This window comes from Squalius cephalus (assembly GCF_949319135.1).
Source record: "Squalius cephalus genome assembly, chromosome: 21".
Lineage (NCBI taxonomy): Eukaryota > Metazoa > Chordata > Actinopteri > Cypriniformes > Leuciscidae > Squalius > Squalius cephalus.
The window spans coordinates 14,253,869-14,274,183 of NC_137142.1; the positions used below are offsets into that span (position 1 = coordinate 14,253,869).

At 38.7% G+C, this 20,315-nt stretch overlaps 1 protein-coding gene across 2 annotated transcripts in view; it reads left to right on the top strand.

Moving 5' to 3' along the window:
• Nucleotides 1-20,315, top strand: part of lmbrd1 (LMBR1 domain containing 1) — a 99,226-nt gene that overhangs the window by 33,101 nt on the left and 45,810 nt on the right. For both annotated transcript variants that reach the window (XR_013819579.1, XM_079855871.1), the window contains exons 6-9: nt 1,776-1,864; nt 8,830-8,903; nt 15,157-15,282; nt 18,114-18,266. Coding sequence is in view for 1 of the 2 variants with exons in the window: in XM_079855871.1 (XP_079711997.1) it covers nt 1,776-1,864; nt 8,830-8,903; nt 15,157-15,282; nt 18,114-18,266 (442 nt within the window). In the remaining variant the exon portion in view is untranslated. The remainder of the gene's footprint in view (nt 1-1,775; nt 1,865-8,829; nt 8,904-15,156; nt 15,283-18,113; nt 18,267-20,315) is intronic.

Consider the following 20,315-nt stretch of genomic DNA (forward strand, 5'->3'; position numbering starts at 1 on the left):
TTAGTGTTGCAGGTATTTGCTCAGAATGTGAGCATACTGTGTCCTCGGTTGCTTTTAAAGCTTGCGGCGATACATCTCATGAGCTGAGTACATGGATCTCTACACGATAGTTCACAGTAATCACACTCGTGTCGTCAGCCAGCTATAAATATACATACATATACAAGAAAACAATTAGTCTTTTGGGTAAAGCCAAGGTGCACTAAGTAACTCCACTTACAGGTGCTCCATGTAATTTTTTTTTACCATACTAAAGCATAAAAATACCATGTTTGCAGAGATTTAAAAACATGCAAAGTACATATACTTGTCTCTCTGTAAAACAGTGCTACAGCCAGTTATCCTACTTTGAAAATGTGCGTTCCGTGTCGGAATGTCTGTTTTTGTTTTGTTCTTTGAGATCCCGCCCACTGTCAATTTACCCAATAGTATTTCAACACCCCTCGTTGCAAGTTGGTGGAAAACACAGCAATGGAAGCCAGCAAACAAACTGGGTCAGAGATCACAAATTCTACCTGACCTAAAAAGCCCCAGCAATAAAAACATTGCAAACATACATTAGCTGATCAGTTTACAGTGTAAGACTCGAGCCTTTCCATTGTCAATTATGCTCATTCCTGTTACGTGTCAACTATCTGGCAACCCGCGTGAGCCCTAATCTACAGTTGGCAGGGAAAGAAACGCTCTCCAATATTTTGAATCTGGACTGTAATTCTCAGTTCAACCACTAGTTGACAATTTTTTATAATGCACCTTTAAAGCCTATACATTTGAGGAAATCTTACCTAATCATGCCTTTTTCCCATGATAAATGATGTATTTTATTGATAATTAGAAACTTTCATTGGATATGCCCCCACAACTTACCCATAAAAACAGACTTTTTTGGAAGCCAAAATATATTTGAAAATCATTTATTAATTTTTGCTTTATAAAATTCCATATTATTCTATTCTATTTGATTTGATCATTTGTTTGCACATTTGATTGAAGAGTCTGTGTTTGCTTTATGACCATATTAAAGGGATAGTTCACTCAAAAATGACAATTCTGTCATCATTTACTCGCTGTCAAGTTGTTCCAAACTTTCTTTATTCTGCTTAACACAAAAGAAAATATTTAGAAGAATATGGCTAACCAAACAGGTTTGGAACAACTTGAGGGTAGAGTTCTGTCATGGAACTCTAGATGGCACAGGCTAATAGGTCCTTTAACTCAATCTGCTTGCAATCACATCATTCTCTATAAGGCACAGCTGATTGGTTCCTGCTGTTTCAGTAGCCAATGAGCTTGCGTGCTCAACCTTCAAATACTTGGTTATCATTTGCTTTCAGAAACCCTCCACCTTCCCCAGCTCCACCAGTATAGATCTGCTACGGGTAATTCATGTACTCTATACTGTACAGCAGCAGCATGTCTTACTTGATCACAGCAGTGTGTCGTGTATGTATTGGCAGTAGCAAGTCCCGTACTTACTCCGCAGCAGCATAGCAGATCTATTCCGCCAAGACCAAACATACAACATTGTCATACCCATTACCACACCAATCACTCTGAGAGTTGTCATGACAGAACTATCCCTTTAAGTCGCAGTGTGTATGTGGAGACTGTTGTTTTTGAAAATTATATATTATTGTTATATATTATTTTACAGCCTTATGCTCACCAAGAGACTTATTTAAAAAAAAAAAAAAAAATCTTACCAACCCACAACTTTTGAACGGTAGTGTATAAATAATGACATTATGATTGAGAAGTATACACCTCTGTTTCAGGACGTTTGTTCCCTTGGAATCTCCACCCAACCAGAACTCCACTCAGTGGGAGAAGGTGCAGTTTCTGTTCGAGGAGCTGGGCAGTAGCCGTAAGTACCGTAGAATAAAATTGCAGCTCAGTTTTACTGACACTTGCAAAGAAAACAGAAAAAAAAAAGCTTTATTGAAGCCTTCCGGGGCCACAACACCGAAACGACAGGTGCTTTTTAGAGAGCGACGGATGCTGCCGAGCCACGAGTAGAGGTGATGTGTGGGTTTGGCAGCATTGACATTTAGCCTCGTCAATGTCAACAGACCTCATTGTGCTACCTAAATTTGCTGTCTTGGAAAAAAGGAAAGGCCGGCTGCTTTTGACGTGTCAATCAAGGCTTCCATTTGAAGCAGGAGTGGCAGGCACATCTTTGCACCTGCACTTTATATGTGATTCTGTGTGGCCATTTACATTCACCTCTTTTTTTTCCTCAGTCTGCTTTCATGCAGACTGCAGGGTTATTGAAAATTCATGGGTTTTTGTTATGGGTTATTATTACCTAAAATTCAAACTTAGCTAGTTGCCAAGGCAACATTTCTCATTTTCATTTAATTGAACTAAAATAACTCAAACTAAATGAAGTCTAAAAATGAATAAAAACTATATTGACAAAAAAAAAAAAAAAAAAAAAACTAATTTACTAATTTACCCAAAATTACTAACACTTTAAAATGACAACAGAAAATACAAAATAAAGACCAATTCATAACTGTGACAAAAACTGCAATAGAATATCAATGATACTAAAACAACTTAACAAAATAACATTGGCTCTGTCACTCTGGTGAGACGAGGGATCATCCCTTTTCCAAAAAAGTTTTTTAACGTTTTTCTCATTTCCCTTCAAGCTATATTAGTGTCCATTTTTGAGTATTTTTGTGTCAATGTTCTTCAGAGCCTTTCCTTCAATCTTATCATATTCTAAAGGCTCATTTGAAGATCACTTAACAAGTCACATGTCTCTTTTTACTTCCAGTACAAGTCACTTTTTTTTTTTTTGTGCCAAGTTTTGTTTTGCTCCAGGAAAGCAAGTGTGAGTTTCCAACATCATGGTGTTCCTTCAGAGATGTTCCCTTGTTAGGTTGGGTCGTGACTTTTGCTCCTTGAAGACCCTCAAGCTGTCAGGAATGGCGCCACAAAAACAAAACAAAAAAAACTAATCCAATAGCCTGGAGGAAGTCTGTGGCTTTTTGAGACAGTGCCTGATTCCTCTGAGGGGGTCTTAGAGCTGTCATTGCCCTTTCCTAGCAGCCCTGGCCTAATGAATAGGAATCAAGCAAAAAAAAGTCTTGGTGGAAGGAACATCAGAAAAAGGCCCCTGTTGAAACAGGCTTGTTTGTCACAATCTGCAGCAGAGCTTGAGGTTGACGGTCTTGGTACCCTGCTCCTCATCCCCACTCCACATGTGAAATTAATAACTAGCTGACCCAATGTGTTAGATAAGCAGGGTTATGATGTCCCTGAGAAGCCTGGGCTGCCGAATGAGCATCTTGATCCAAGGCAGGACAAGCTGACAAATTCAACCAAGCGTCATCACGAGTCTGCGATTCCGATTCCGCAGATTTGTGGCGGTTCAGTTGCCGGTTCCCCTGAGTGAAACATCCGTAAAATGTAACCTGAATGCAATAGCCAATTCCCCATTAGCAGGTAAGAATCAGGCGAGAGAGCGAGGGAGCGTGCGGAGAAGGGTAGACAGCTGGAGATCTGATCTTATCACAGACATAGGCTTGGGAAAAGTCTCCTCTTAATTATGCAGCAAAGACCTAAACCCAGTATCCACTCAGACAGCTCTTGTTCTCTGATTTACCTTCCCGCTGAGCCGAATGTGTTTCACGGAGAGTCACATTTCAAATTGGAGCTAGCGCGACGTAGTGTGACGAGAAGGCATCCGGCATCAGCTACCATGAATCTAATTTGGATTTGATGACATAATTTGACATACATAGAGCTAGTCTGTAATGATAGCCAGAATAGCAAAAAAATAAATCCAGTATCTATATTGTAAGGGTGTTTACATATTGCAAGGTGTTAGATCTGTTTTAAGGGTATGGAAAACTATTGTTTAATTTAATTTAATTTAATTTAATTTAATTTAATTTAATTTAATTTAATTTAATTTAATTTAACCTTTGAAAATATTAATTAAAAACACATCTCAAAATGAATATCTATTTTTCATACTGTGCATTAAAACGATGTAATGCATAAATTAACTTGTAGCATAAAAAAAATTGATTTTTTTTTTGTTTTTGTTTGTTTAATTAGACTACATTGTATAACATTTTAATATCATTTGTTTATTTTTTATTGGCTGATAGCATGAGTATACTTATTGATAACAGTCAGAATTTTAATATTGGTACCTTAAAACATACAATTCATTTCATAATCTGTGTAACGTTACAATATTTGGCTTAAATCAATCAAACGATCAGATGATCAGTTGATCCCTCCTAATTTCATGCCTTTAGTATTAAATACGTTTTATGACAGTTGATAAAGATATTTTAAATGATTGAAATCATTTAGAAATGTAAGTGCATAAAACACAAAAATTGGAAACACTCATAATCTGTCACCCCAATGTAGTATTTGTGCTGCCTAGACAACATAGTTTTAATGCGAGGAAGATCTACATTTATAGTTTGGATACTGGCTATTAGGGCTGGGTATTGACACAAATTTCACAATTCGATTCGATTTCGATTCACAAGCTTGCAATTCAATTCGATTTCGATTTCGATTACGATTCGATTCGATTCAATATCGATTATTTTGGATATCAGGTACAATACATTGCACATTTTCTCAAGGAAAACAAATCTCTTGAACTATTATTGTAAACTATGGGAGTCAGTTGTAGCCTATTGGCTTCATTAGCCTACTATAATATTGAAGGTAAAAAATAACTGATTTGTATACAAACACTTAAAATACACTTATTTATTTTTATAATAATAAAGTTACATGAAATTGTATAAAAATTTAATTGGTGGCTGTCATAAACTTTCCAGATTTATTCAAACATGCATTAAATATTGAAGAACATTAAAAATTATAATGAATATGTAATATGGTGCATATATTTAACAAAATGCTCCTCTAGAGTTACTTTTTCTAGCTGACTAACGAGTTTATGGTCACTGGATGTTTTTTTCTGAGGTAAATGTGACGTTACATGACATTGTTTACTAACGTCTTTCCACAGTTGAAACGCTGATTGAGCGATTCTATGTGACATGATACGGACTTCGATAAGTTGTACTCTATCTTTTAACACACTTTCAGATGCTCATTCATGTTTATCTCTCGCTGTAACTGATATTATTAAGGCGGAAGAGAAGATCGTGTGTGCTCCGCGCTGCTGCTTCTATTGAGCTGCGCCAGAGCGATCTCCCGCCACAGTGCCAAAACGGTAATTATGTTTTTGAATTTGGACGTCATTTGAAATCTGAGACTTTATTTCATATTAATAATAACAAAGCACAAAGATTATTGCGATTTATTGGATGGGATGCGCGAAACAATGTGCATTCATTCATCAACTGAAAACAGGATGACTAATCGATTCTTAGGATTTAAGAATCGATATCGTTTCGTAAAAATGAGAATCGATAAATATCGAGAAATCAATATTTTTTACCCAGCCCTACTGACTATCAATGTGCATGATGGTAGACAAAGTTAAGGATAAGAGCTGTAAGTTAAACAACAAGTTGGTTATATGGCAGAGCTGTTTATGAGAAATCTTGAAAAAAATAATAAAAACGTACATTTTAAGAAGGTTTACCACTGTTGTGACAAGCATTCATATGCAAAATACACGCGTTCTTGCGAAATGATTGGCCTTTTCGTTTGTCGTTGTTTACGTAATGCCCCGCCCCCTCAGTGTGTCTGCCAATCAGAAGCGGGGAATGTCAGGGAATTAGATTAAAAATAAATCAGGTGTTTTTTTTTTTATGTACATCATTTAGTGCATACTGTATTTAAATTAGAAAATAATATTATTTCATATTAATTCGAGCTATTGTAAAATAATAATTATAATACATTTCATAATGACAGTTCAAAAAAGGCTGATGTTAGACTTTGTAATCATGCTATTCTTATTCCATATCAGTGATAAATTGTTTAATTATTTCTGGTTTGTCGTATGTATCAGTAGCTAGTAGCTTTATAGAACTACTTTCTATCGCAGGACTTTTATAGAGCGGATGTAGGGCGGATGTAGACACCCACCATTGAATGAGGTTCTCGAGGTCAGGACCTCGGTAACTTTTCGAAGATTTTTCCCATCTTCTCCCTCTGGTCATGTGCATTTGTTTTCAAAGAAGCCGGGGAATGCACAGAGCCATGTCCACTGAGGCATGTATGATACACAGAAGGCTAATATATAAATGTATGTGTGCAGTGCTGTAAAGCAATTCGTTACATCGCAAGACCTGATATCATGCGATACTTCCTGACGCGGCCCGTCGGCCCGTCGTTGCAAAGGTGTTTTTTCCGCTCAAAGGCGCTAGGGGGAAGCGTGACGACCACCATTCAACCTGAAAAAAGTCATATAACCATTCCAATGACTGCGAAGCTGTTCAGTTAAGGTAAATTAAGCTAAAAAAAACTGCATAGTTCCCCTTTAAATGTGTTTTAATAAAATGTGACAAATTACCTTACATGCGGTGAACTCTGCTGCCGTCTTGTGTAAGATTTTTATAGCCACCAAATTGACACGCATTTACATATTACTCGTAAAAAAAAAAACTAGATATTGCGAATACATGTTTGCTTCTAAAATAAAATAACTGCTTTAATTTGTCATTGCACTAACGTAAAAAAGTCTGTGAAATATTTATTGTCAGGTGATGAATAAACTTGATGAAAACTACCTTGCTTTTTCCTCGCAAGAGTTGCTACATATTATATATATAGACCTAGCATATGGCTATGCTCAAAACTTTTTTTTAAAAATACACTTCAAATAAGATTAAAATAAATAAAATCTCTCTCAATCAAAGTGGTTTGCTCCACTTTTGTTTGACCATATTTCTATGAATAATTGTTTGGGAGCGGCACGCCTTCTCTTTTTCAGTAATCCAGAATCTAGTGAGTGGGTTAGCTTTAGCAAGCTGCTTTCCATCTCCACAAGGTTATCATAGTAAGCTCATGTTGTGAATACCTCAGCTAAGAGCTCTTTAATATACACTTCTCAGTGGCAGCGGTCTCCTCCGCGTGCATAAGCCCGAGGAGCTCCGTGCATGTCGAGATAAGGGCCTCCACTCTCTCCGAGTGCCGAGGAATCAGGCGCTAGAGCAGCTGTAGAGCCGCCACAGATAACAAACAATATATTCTCTGTCCAATCCCTTAGAAAGTCTTCCGGGGAAGCGACAGAAAACGCAGGTCCCCCTGCATTGTGAGGAGTTCATAAACAGAGCCGCTTTCCGTACCAAACACGAACGCCATTGTCTCCGGCATCGCGCCTTCGCCACTTAACAAAAGCGGGGACATCACAAAGGGAAACACCTATTCAGATGTAAATGCTCATTTCAGCCATCAGACATCAAAGCGTCTCTCCTTTTTATATTCTTCCGTTTGCTACATTAGGAAGCAGGAGTGTAATCATCTTCATTTCTTCTCGACGGCTTTTGTGTCTTGAGGCTTTTTGTGTATGGAACGTGGTGGGTGGCGCAGCAAACAGTTCTCAGACTTCATGTGGTTCGACAAAATGGAAAGAAGTCATTTCATGAGTGATGTAAAGCAGCTCCTGAGGAAAATAAACAGAGAACAGTAGGTTGCATTCAATTGAGGTAGGCTGCAGGCAGACGGGGGCTTTCTGGGCTCTGGGCTGCCAGGATGCTGTGTTTTGCTCCGCTGGGCCATAGCTCTGAACTAGAAGAAATGGGGAAAATCGCGCGAGTTTGTGAGTGTTCAACTCTCTCGCTCCCTATGACAGGTGGGATCCTAACAGGAAGTGCTGTGGCGGTCACTTCCCATAAATCTGCCTCAGCTGGCTTCAGATCTGACAGCTGGCATCATGCCCTTTCCTCTTTTCATTCATTTTTACTCTCTCGGCTCCATGTTTCGTCCTGTATTCTGAGGACTGGTGATTCACAAAATGTCAAATGTACTTTGTTACCAGGTCCATACTAAAATATAAAAATTTTAGCAATTTCTTTTGAAACAAGCAGTCAAGCCATACAGGTGTGCGTCTGATAATTGAAATATCTGAAAGATCTCTGTTTTGTTGTTATTTCATTGAGTATCCGGTGAGGCTTGTAGGCTAGCCTTTACACGATAAAGCTTTTTTTGTCTTTTACAGCACACGTTATATATATATTCATCATGTAACAAAATAAGTTTGAACAACGACAGTCAAGGACAAATTGATTTGTGATGCTTTTCAAATTAATTCAAGTCGTTTTATTTGGCATTTTATTGCTTTTGTATCCCCCCCCCAATTTCAGTTTCAATGTTTACTTAAGCACTTGACAATTTTGTAAACTTACAGCCTTACTTTTTTATTTGTTGCATTTCTTGTCATTTGTGTATTTATTCTGTCCTATTACAGATTATTTACTTTTTTTATAGCAATTTTTACTTAATTTAATTACATTTATTTAAACCTTAAGCTTTAAATGTATAGAATTTAAGTTTTATAAAATAATACAATTTTTATATAAATATTTTATGTTAAGTAGCATATTTGATTTGCAGAATATCAAGAATTGTGAAATTTTACTGGAATTGATATCGACTACTAAAAAAATCTTTACTAAATGTCCTTTATATTTTCAACACGTCATTGTGACTATTAAAATTTAGAGGGCAAAAACTTAGCTGACCTTTCAGTAACTATGTCAGGGTAAGAGCAGGTTGAGAGAAATGATAGTGAGAGTGGAGAGAAGATGAGGTGCATTGAAAAATTTCCCTGGGGGCAAGAACTGCTCTGAATATCTGGCGTATGACCAAAACTTAACAGAGCTCTACATTTGGCCCATGTCATAAATAAATTTCCCCTCTGTCTTGCAGATGGCCTGGCCGCCCTGTCGTTCTCCATCAGCTCGCTCACCTTGATTGGCATGCTGGCAGTGATCACATACACGGTAAGTGGCCAACAGAGAATTGGTTGAGGTGGGTGGTTACTTGTGCCCCATCGATTTGCATGCGCTTACGAGGGTACTGCGAAGAGACTTTCGTAGGAAAGCACTTTTAGACATAAAATGGATGTTTCTGTCCACAATATAAGTGTCGTCACAATTTCATTCTGTTTTTATCTACAGTTTTACAGGTTGAAGTGTTTACTTTCTGTAGCACTTGTGTCACCACACTGGAAAATTGCACAAAAAAACCCAAAAAAACACTTTCCCAAAACCTGCTCCTTTCATCATTCATAGGTTGAGTAAACAGATAATCCCACCTCTAACTCACACCATTGGTTGTACCAATGTTGCAGTGTCAGTTTGAATGGGATGCTCAAACAAACAGCAATCTTTTAACAATGTAATGACAGCTACTAGTAGAAACTGATTATTGCATTTATAGATGTGAAAAGCATACTTCTGCTGAAGAGGTTGTTGATGGTGGACCCCGGATATGTCTTCACATGTAGGTTCCTCGTATGATAGAAAATCCGCCTGTCTTTGATTGTAGTCATCCTGGATGATGAAGCGGCCCCTCAACATTAGAAATGTTTTGTGATTCTTGCGTTTTGGCCTGCAATCGCTCAAAATGACACGCTGTCATTTTTCACCAATGTGTGTGGACGTGTGCCTGAGACGTCAGTGTGATGTATATGCTCTGTTATCTCTCTCCTATTTATATATCTGAGCCTGAAGGCCATTAATAAACGCCCGTATTCTGATTCCTTCAGCATACTGTAGCTGTTCTATTCGTATAAGATAAATTGATTGTACTGTAACACTTGTTAATGTCATCCATTTTTCATCACCAGCATCATGAGTAACCGGGCTATGAGAATCTATACTTTATCAGGGATTGAAAAAAATGAGGTGGAATATCTTTGAATGTGGCACACAATTAAAAAAAAATATATATTTATATAAATATCTGGTCACAATTCAGACTAGAGTCCAATACTAACTATTAACTATGACTTTTGCCTCAGTAACCTCTTAATTACTGCTTATTAATAGTTTGTAAGGTAGTTGTTAAGTATAGGTATTGGGTAGGATTAAGGGATCTAGAATATGGTCATGCAGAATAAAACATTAATATGTGCTTTATTTTATAATCCAACAGTGTACAAAGCAATAGTCGCAAAATGGCAGCAGCTGCATTTGTATGAAACAACAGAGAGCGAGTCCACAATACTGGATGGCATAGTTAAATAATTACACAAAATATTGATTTTTGATATTTTATTAGCTCACCATACGCAAAACTTCCACGAGGGAAAAAAATTCCAAGCAAGCATATATAGCGACTTCAGTAACCCGGGTGATGTTATCTGTTTTCAGCGGTTGTTATCGAGGAAAAACATACCGCTGGATTCCTCGATTGACCAATCAGAATCAAGTATTCCTCAGAGCCGTGTAATAAGTACCAATAAACAGCCAATATCCTAGTAATATGTATGCTAATAAGCAGCTAGTTAATAGTGAGAATTGCACCCTAAACTAAAGTGTTACCAGAAATATCTGTATGTAGTTCACTATTGAGTTACAAACAAAGTTTTTTTCCTCATAATTAGGGCTTTCAAAGTGCTTGTATTAAAAGGTTTGACAATTTTCAAGAACGCTCTGAGGATGATAACGTTCCCCTGTCTGACCTCGTGTTGTCGGAATCTTGAGGAGAGGCTTATGTAGAAAGAAAGTCTCCTAGTGCACTCTTGTTTTTGATCTTCTTTGTTGTGGTACAGAAACTCAGAATCAATCAAAGATTCCTTGTCAAACAGCAGGGTTCACTCGCTCGGGCTGTTCTTATTGCGCTTTCTCTTTCCTATTGTTTCTTTTCTCGGCTCTCCTCCCCTTCTACACCAACCCTCAAGAAAGATGCCGAATCACCCATCCTCCCCAATCCCATCCTCCTCAAGTTTCCAAGGCGATGGGTGATTTATCATACTGGCCTATGTGTTATTATTATGCATGATTAACCTAATGGAATCTAAGTGATGGGCGCCGTATGCAGCAGCAGTGTTGTCCAGAGTGGGCAGGTTAATTTATCACTGCACTTTGAGCCAAGGTGGCCACTTGCTCTTAATTCATATGGCTGGCCGAGATGTAAACTCGTAATGACAACACCACGGCCGGCTGCGCTTCAACTAAACGCTAAAGCAAGCAGTTCAAACCTTCAGCACTTGCTGTTTTTGGCCAACATCACACTTTGCTGGGCTGCTGGGAAATTAATATTCAACCTTAAGCACATACAAACAGGAGCCTCAGCTTGTTAATAAGCCTCTGAAGTGCCATATGGTCAGGGCGGGCGAAAGCTAACTTTACCTATCCAATGCTTGGATGGCCAGCTCTAAAAAACAATCATGCTGGGAGTTTTAATCGTGCTCTTTAAGTGCGACAGCATGACGTTCCAAAAGTTTCAGGCTGTGAATCGTTTATTCAGAAAAATACAGAAAAACTCCTTCTAAGTAAATGTTGTTTGTTCTTTGAACTGTTGAAAGCGGTGGCTCATATTTTTGTTTTAATCCTCAGAACAGTGAATTCAAGCATTTGGACACTTCTTTTAAACCTTCTGCCTACGATTTTTCACATCTTTCACATCACTACTATTGTGTGTACAGTCAGTTCTTGACACTTAATTTTAAACTTTTCCCATTCATGATCTCCAGTTACTTCACCTTGAACTCATCACCTGATCTGTGTTTGTCGTTTGAAAGAGTTCTTCTGTGTGACACCTTTATGAACTCGTAGACGCTTCTTTCTCCTGCTCGAAGATGCCGTTTCAAGAAGCCTTTATCACCCTCAATGTTATGAGGTGCAAAAGTGTGTTTTATGCTTGATCAAGCACCATTCTGCTTAAAACGATTCCTGACCTCCCAAAGTCTAAACCGGTTCCTGTGCTTGAGTGGTTTTAGACATCAAAAACGCCACTTGCATTCTCACTTGAACCCATTTAACATCCTTCATTGGCTAATACAGATGCTTAGGTCTTATATCAAGCTCATTTTGCACTGGTGTGACGTTACAATAAAAAATTATTGACCCGCTGACTTTTTAATGTGCATGTAATACTTGCATATGCATATGAGCGTATATCACGGCTCTTTGATCTGTCCGCTTGACCGTGGGCCGTCTCGGTCCCTGTGCTGCGTGACACAGTGGTGATTTAAAAGTCTGGCTGGCGTGCTGACGTTCAGCCCTGGAGGGTTCCTCTCCCTCTTAAATCTGCGGTCCAAAGATGCTGATTCCCAACGAGAGGGTGACCGCATTAATTTCCACTGATTTAATCACAGTGCTGCAAAAATGACTTGCGACTGGCGAGAGATCCTCTCCCTCCTTCCCACCATCCCAGGTGCATCCGAGGGGCCACTTCAACAACAACATCCCACAATTTTAATTTTCTCAGCTCTCATTTCTCTCCTATCTTCCATACAGAGTTTCTTTGTCCATATCTCAGTCCTATCTCAGTTTGTTTGTTGATTGGTTTTCGGGGTATGATTATACTTTGGCTGCTTATCTCAGTTTCATAGTATGTATTGAATTCAATGAGGGAACTTCCATCCATCCATCCATCCATCCATCCATCCATCCATCCATCCATCCATCCATCCATCCATCCATCCATCCATCCATCCATCCATCCATCCATCCATCCATCCATCCATCCATCCATCCATCCATCCATCCATCCATCCATCCATCCATCCATCCATCCATCCATCCATCCATCCATCCATCCATCAAATCTATAATAAAGTCATAAATAATGACAGTATACCTAATCCATTCTGTTATTGTTTGCAATTTCATTACAAATCTTTAAGAAAGTTGACGGTGGACAGCTAACAGTGCTATGGGAGTTGCACACTAACTGTACAGTTTTTTAAGCATTTTAGCTGAAACATTGTATTGATCAATCTGCACACAGAACCAGAGCTATAGTATGTGTTTTATAAAACATTTTCGATATTATATTAATTTAGTTTTCACCATGGCAAGTGACACAGATGTGTTTCTTCCGCACACAATGTGTTCCACACCTGCCTGAGTGGTGTAAATTGACAGTTTTATATTTTCCAAAGCAACAGCAAATAAAATTAGCCCCTCATTTCCAGCAGTGTAACACGTTTAAATTTAATTTAGAGACTACAAAGGGGACAGAAGAAACACAAAGACACCATCTGGCAGAAGACCATTGGTTGTTGCTTACTGAACTCTCTGTACATCTGTGTGTCAGTTTTAGTTAGTCTATGTGTCCTCATTATAGCATTGGACACTGAGGAAGGTAGTGTTTTAATACAATAATCCAAGATTGATCTTTTGGTAGTTTAATGGTGCATGCAACTTTAGTGGATGCTCTGATTATAACATTTATTTCATTATTTTTGTGAGCAGATTTTTTCTTGGAGACAGGCATTATTGTCCATTGACAATAAGAAAACATGAATTGGATGTCAATTTTAATGACTTTAGATTCCTCAAAATGATAAAATAAAGTGTCATGATGTCAAAAATGTTTTATCTATTCTAGAAGGGTTTTTTTTTTTTTTTTTTTTTTTTTTGTGGAGACAAACTTGCAAGTGATGTCCAATTTGTGAGCTATGTTTTTTTTTCCCCAATTGGAAAAAACAAATAATTTTGAATGATTCATTGGAATTTTTAAAAACAATTAGAAAGGTCTTAGAAAAGTCCTCAATTCATTAGTCAAAAAGTGTGGAACCCCTGATAAAGAGTTCAGAGGAGTATAATAGTCTGCTTGGAAAAGATTCACACAATCTTCCCCCCCCCCCCATCTGCAACATTGAAAAGTATAAGGAAAGTCAGAGGAAACTCATAGTTTTGTGGCAGAGCGCACAATTTTCCCATGCAGGCTGTCGAACAAAAGTATCCTTGTATAAGAGGGTGTACGCCTCCACTTTTTCTCTTCTCTCTCTCTCTCCAATCCCCACTTTCATCCCTCTCTCCTCCGATCTCCCAGCTGACAACCACGATCCCTTCATCTTACATCTCTACACATTTTCTCTTACTCTCTCCTTCTCAAACTATCATACTATCTCTCTCTCTCTCTCATGCCTCAGGTCTTCTTTTCCAATCAGCAAAGAACACACCTGTTTTGTTTGGAGTGTCTCTTTTATTTTTCTCACGCTTGACGGACTGCAGGGGCGAGGAGGGCAGGAAAGAATGGGAAAGAGGAGGCAAAGGAGGAGGAGACATCTCACCAGGGGATGCAGGACAGATTCCTCTTTTATGAGGAGCGCTTGGTATTCGGGACATGGTCCGGCCTTTAGAGCCCTCGTGATTCATAGCAGGGGGTGTCACGGCCCATGGCGACGGTGTTAGGCGCCCGCGACAACGAGAGCACCAATTTCTCTGCTTTAAAAGCATCTTCGGCAGAGGAGATAAAAAGGTCACCAGTGTTTTAGCCGCCTTCTGAAGATCTAATTGTGCTGCTGACTTTTGTCAGCATTTTGATATGAAAGCTTTTGAAAATGGCAGAACCTCACGAGTGAGAGTGCATGAGGTGTTTTTTTTTTTTGTCCTCGAGGTGTGTGTGCATGCACAACCTGGTCTCTCTTATTCTCTCCCTGTATTGATTTGCCACTAGGAGAGTATTGAAGAAGGTCTTCATTTTTAATTAAAGTTCACAAAAGCCCATATTGCGAGGACTAGCGGGCTTCTGACCCCAGCCTTTCTCTGCTCACTGCATTAGACCTGCGCTTCCTAATGCCGAGAAGGGGGGAAAAAAACTCATCGATGAGCTCAGGGCGTTGAAGTGACCTCTGATTTACAGCTCTCAGAAAGTCCAAGGTTTGATCATATTTCCCTACATGAGCTCCGATATTTCTTCTCTGATGCATTGTGCACATGTACGTGAGCTCCGGCTGAGTGTCGTCACATGGGGGCACTGTTAAGCTGTGCATTGGTGGAAATCAAGCCGTGCATCTCAAAATGGTTGCTGCATCCAAACACACACTCACACTCTTTTCTCTCTCTCATCTCCTCCTCTTCACCCTCATTGCACAGAAAACACATACATGGATTCAGTGGGCTTCTGAATGACACCATTTAGAAAGCGCTCTTTTATCAAGTGCCATAATGTATGGATTTAGTTTCCTTTCACAGGAGCTATCGGTGAGACTCTTGGTGAAAATGTGATGACACTTTACCCAATGATTGTGAGTGGTGTATTATTGGTCTTTAAAGCTCTTTCTTTCTCCGTCAGGCCTACGGGATGTCCGTCTTGCCGCTGAATCTGATTAAAGGCACGCGCAGCGTCCTGTACGAGCGGCTGGAGAACACAGAAGACATGGAGGACGTGGAGCACCAAATAGACAAGCTCAAAGCCAAGGTCTGTGTGTGTGTGAACTGAATTCAGATCAGATCATCCTTTATTTAGGATGAGCCGCTGTCCTTCAGGTCACTGGTTCACAACGGGTGGGTCTTGACCCAAAATTGGTCTGAGGATTGTCAAGAGATGCAAATAAACAATGCAATTGATCATTATACAGTGCCTTGCAAAGTATTAGTACCCCTTTATTTTGTTCTCATTTCATGTTGCTGCCTTATGTTAAACGACTTTTTTCCCACATCAATCTACACTCCATACACCACAATGACAAAGCAAAAGGTTTGTGACATTTTTGCAAATTTATTCAAATTAAAAAACTACAATAATTACATCGTATAATAACACTTGAAATTTAACTCAGGATCATTCCAATTTCACTTGTAGATGTTACTACACTCCGAGTGGAGTTAACCTGTTGCAAATTCAGGCACACACCTCTCAATAAAAGGTCAAGCAAAAACCAAGCCATGGGGTCAAAATAACTGCCTGTAGAGCTCAGAGACAGGATTGTGCCAAGACACAGATCTGGGAAAGACAAAAAAAAAAATGGCCATGCTGCATTGAAGGTTCACAGAAGCATATAGCCTCAATAAACCTTAATGGAAGTAGATTGGAAGAGCCAGAACTCTTCCTAGAGCTGACTTGCAATGGAGAAGCGCCTTGGGTAGAGTGGTGACCAAAAAGCTGATGATCACTCTAGTCGAGCTTCATGATCATAAATGGAGATGGAAACTTACAGAAGGACAAAGATCACTGCAGCTTTCACCTTGTTGCCTAAGACTGGTTGCCCACTGAAGTTAAGCAGTGTTGAGCCTGGTCAGTACCTGGATGGGAAACCTCCTGGGAAAACTAGCTGCTAATAGAGGTGTTAGTGAGGTCAGCAGGGGGTGCTGCTCACCCTGTGGTCTGTGTGGGTCCTAATAGTGATTGGAACACTATACTGTCAAAAAGCACCATCCTTAGGATGAGACGTTAAACTTGGGTCCTGACTCTCTGTGGTCATAAAAAATTACATTGGCCACTGTCCATCATCATGGCCTCCTAATCATCCTTATTTATATTCATATATTCATCACTCTGTCTCCTCTCCACCAGTATTTGGTGTGTGGTAGGCTTTCTGGTGCAATATGGATGAAAATCCGGCACTGCTCATCACCTGCACAATACAATCCCAACTGTAAATTGTGATGGTGGCAGCATCATGCTGTGGGGGTGTTTACCAGTGGCAAGGACTGGGGGACTATATAGATAGCCTTAATGAAAACATAACCCAATCGAACATCTCTGTAGAAACCTGAAAATGGCTGTCCACCTGACAGATCTTGAGACGATTTGAGGTGAAGAATGGCAGAAAATTGCCAAATGCGGATATGCGAAGCTTGTTGCATCAACAATGTACTTATTTAAAAAAAAAATTTCTAATAAATTTGCAAAGTTGTCACAAATCATTTTTTTTTTTTTTTTTTGCTTTGTCATTATGGTGTATGGAGTGTCAAGATTTTCACATCAAGATTGATGTAAAAAAAGTCATAAAATTGTTTAACATAAGGTAGCAATGAAGAAAAAAAAAAAAAGGAGTTTAAATACTTTCAGAAGGCACTGTGTATATATAGTTAGTATAGTATATACAGTATTAAAAAAACCTTACAGACCCTAAACTTTTGAACAGTAGTGTAGTTAGGATTGCAAAATCTTAAAAACTTTTTAAAGGATGGGGAAAACTCTCTACAGTATTCTACAGTATTTTGGTGCATATTCAGCTGTCACTTGGTTGACAAATGACAGCTGAAGACAAATTAGGTAGAGGCCTGCATGGTCAGATTATTGGACGTCCCTCATCCACATAAGCCATAAACTGAACTTCACAAAAAAGAAAAAAATGACCCAAACTACATAAAAGTTTTCTTACAAACAAAACTGTAACAGATTATGGCAGATAATGGCCCTATTATGCTATTTTATAGCTTCCTAATTTTGTTTACAACAGTTTTTCATGCATCCAAGGTCAAAAAACACTTTCATTTTCTCATAATATACATTTCACATCACCTAATTTCTCAATCTAAAAACGGTCTGTTCGAAGATTCAGTCTCTCAAAACCCCTCCTTTACGAGAGCCTCCTCTGCTCTGATTGGTCGACCGCTTACAGCACGTGTCAGAAACGAAATGCCCATTACCATCTGAATTTCAACTTCGGAGGCTTCCTCAGCGCTTGATACACAGTGACGCGAACAGATGGCATCCTTTTGAAGTGCATGCAAAGTGGATTTGCAGGGCTGAAAATGTCGACAACACAAACCAAACTCTTTCAGGCCTCTGCTATAAATACAGAGTTCGAGGGCGGGTCACAGTAGACGTTGTTCGAGGGCAGCCAGTAAAGAGCACAGGCTGCATTATGCAAATTTATTACATTGTTACGTAGGTTTGTAACATGAAGTGAGACTGAAATTATTGACAACTCATTTCGGCAGTTCAGAATCGATTCTTTCTTTTAGGAGACAATAACTTTATTTGTCGTGCACATTGATCTTTAAGACCTTTGCAGACCTTTCACATTCACAAATAGCTATATTACACACTGCATAAAAGGTAATGTTCGAAAAAGCATAATAGGGGCACTTTAATTACATCATCAAATGCATGAATGCAAAAATGGATAAACAATGGTTAGTGCTTTCTATGATCGTTTATTGTCTGCCTAGAAAATCAAACCATCAAAATTCAAGAGACTTCTTGAATTTGAAACCAAACACTCTCACTTTAAAAACAATATAAACCCGTGTAAAAAATGCACTTTTATGCCATAAGCTATTTTGTACTTTTCTCTTCAGTGTGCCGATGGGCGCCCTCTCTCTATGAGAGACCGGAGGAACCTTGAGGATCTTGAAGCCAAACTACAGATGCTTCATCGGCGGGGCCGTCACCTGGAGATTGCAGAGAGGAACTGCTGCAATAAAGTGGGCTCTGCTCTCCGCCCCATGAAGGTTTGTTGAGTTTTGCCTCAGAATCACTTCATTGATGTTTCAAAATTGCACACAATTGTTTTAAGGGTGAGTGAAAGACTAAAATGTGACAAAAATCTCAAAAAATAAAATGCTGATAACTGTAACAATGATTTTTTTGGCAGATAAACTTAAATAGACTTTGCAGTTGTTCAATATCAGGGAAGCTATTTTTTAATTTAGAAAAATGTATAAAACTCACATTTTGGTTCAAACAGTAAATACTTCAAATCATAAACAGCTGTCTTCCCACACACTTATATATCCAGAGGTGACAGTTCTCTCTGATGGAGTAAGAGTGGCATTAGTAAGAGATTCTAGAGAGTCAAAGTGACTCTTTGTGAACTGCAATCTTCACCCTGTTGCACCACATTTATCTGAAATCATTCAAATAGGTTACATTTTCTCAAAAGTGTTCAAAGTCATGAAATCAAAATTGACCCTGTTTTCTTCCATAATATGTTTTCCTGGCTTTCATCACAATGTTTTTTTCTGCATCTGAAACAACTTTTCTTTCCTTCTGATGTCAGTGTGGGGCAAATAGCTGTACATTTAAATCTTTGCAGTTTGGTAATGCAGTGAAAATGAATGAAGGTTACTTCAATAATTGTAAATAATGATACATTTAGATTCTGCCTGCAAACACTCATTCAGGTCTGCTTGAATTTCCTGTTTCACCTATAAATCCACTTTATGGAAGTAAAATGGCTTTCTGTTCCATGTTCACTTTAAAAGATTTCATACATTTTTGCGTAAAGTGTTATTTACTTGGATAATGTTTTTATAAGCATTGACTTAAATATAATGTATAACAATTACTTACGCTCTATATTCTCTTTTTTCCCTTTTGATTTTTTTTCAAGCATTTTCGTCATCTTGTCACTAATTAATTTTTCAATTATTGTCACTATCCTATCTTGGGTCTATCAAGTCTACTCTATGAAGGGGGAGGTGTGAAGGAAATTAATTTTCATGGTGACTTTGATGTAACGCGTACGTTATGACTTCATTTGAATGCCAACACGTATTCCTAAGAGAATCAAGAAATCCTTTGGTTTTTATCACCTTGGCACAGGTTCGCCAGACTGAACAACCACTTTGCTAGATGCGTTATTTCACTTATTGCTCTGTTTTTGTCCAGCTAATGAAGCCACATTCTGTAGAATGAATATATAATATTTATATTTGTGCTTACTGGGATTTGAACATATGACCTTCTTGTTGTTGTTAAACCATACGTTAACATGCTCAGATAATATTTAAAGAATATCTTGGCTGTTCTTTTCAATAACGTAAATGAGGACTGAGGCTATCAAGCTTCAAAATAACAAAATATGGGTAATGAAATTATGGCAGAATTTTAATTTTAGATGAACTGTCCTTTTTAATATACATCTAGTCCTGCACAAAATAGCTGTGTTTGCCACAAACCTCTCTGTAGTACTCCTGCATTCCTCTAGTCGATCTTTAAAATGTTTGCCGTCTTCTATTCATTTGCTGGTTTTCAAATTCTTTGCATCGTTTCTTCTCCCAGCATGCTGTGCACCAGAGGGGTTCCTTGTTTCCGTCTTTAGTGGCCCACTAGCAGCAGACATGAGCATGACACTATAATGATAGACTCCAGACTCTATTTATACCTAAACTAGGCTTGAGATTTACTAATTTCCCCACTAGAGCTTCAGGGGAAACGCATACTGAGAGAAATCTGTCTGCCAAACTGCTCTCTCCGTCACTCACTGCGCCTCGTTTACACCGTCACGTAATTGAGAGCGCTGCGCTCGTTTTAGTTTAGCATTTGTTGCTTGCAGTCTTTGGTTTACAGTTAAATTTAATGATTGAATGCAAAGGTTTTCAAAGCACTGAGATATGTTCGAGGTCAACATCTCCTCTTCATATCCTCCAAGGGCCTGCAGAGAAGTCTCACATGTACTTGTAGTTGTCGTTAACACAACATGTGTACTGATATTCAACACATTTCTTGTCACAGTACACCTTCCTGCGAGAGCCAATGACATCACGTAATGGAGTCGC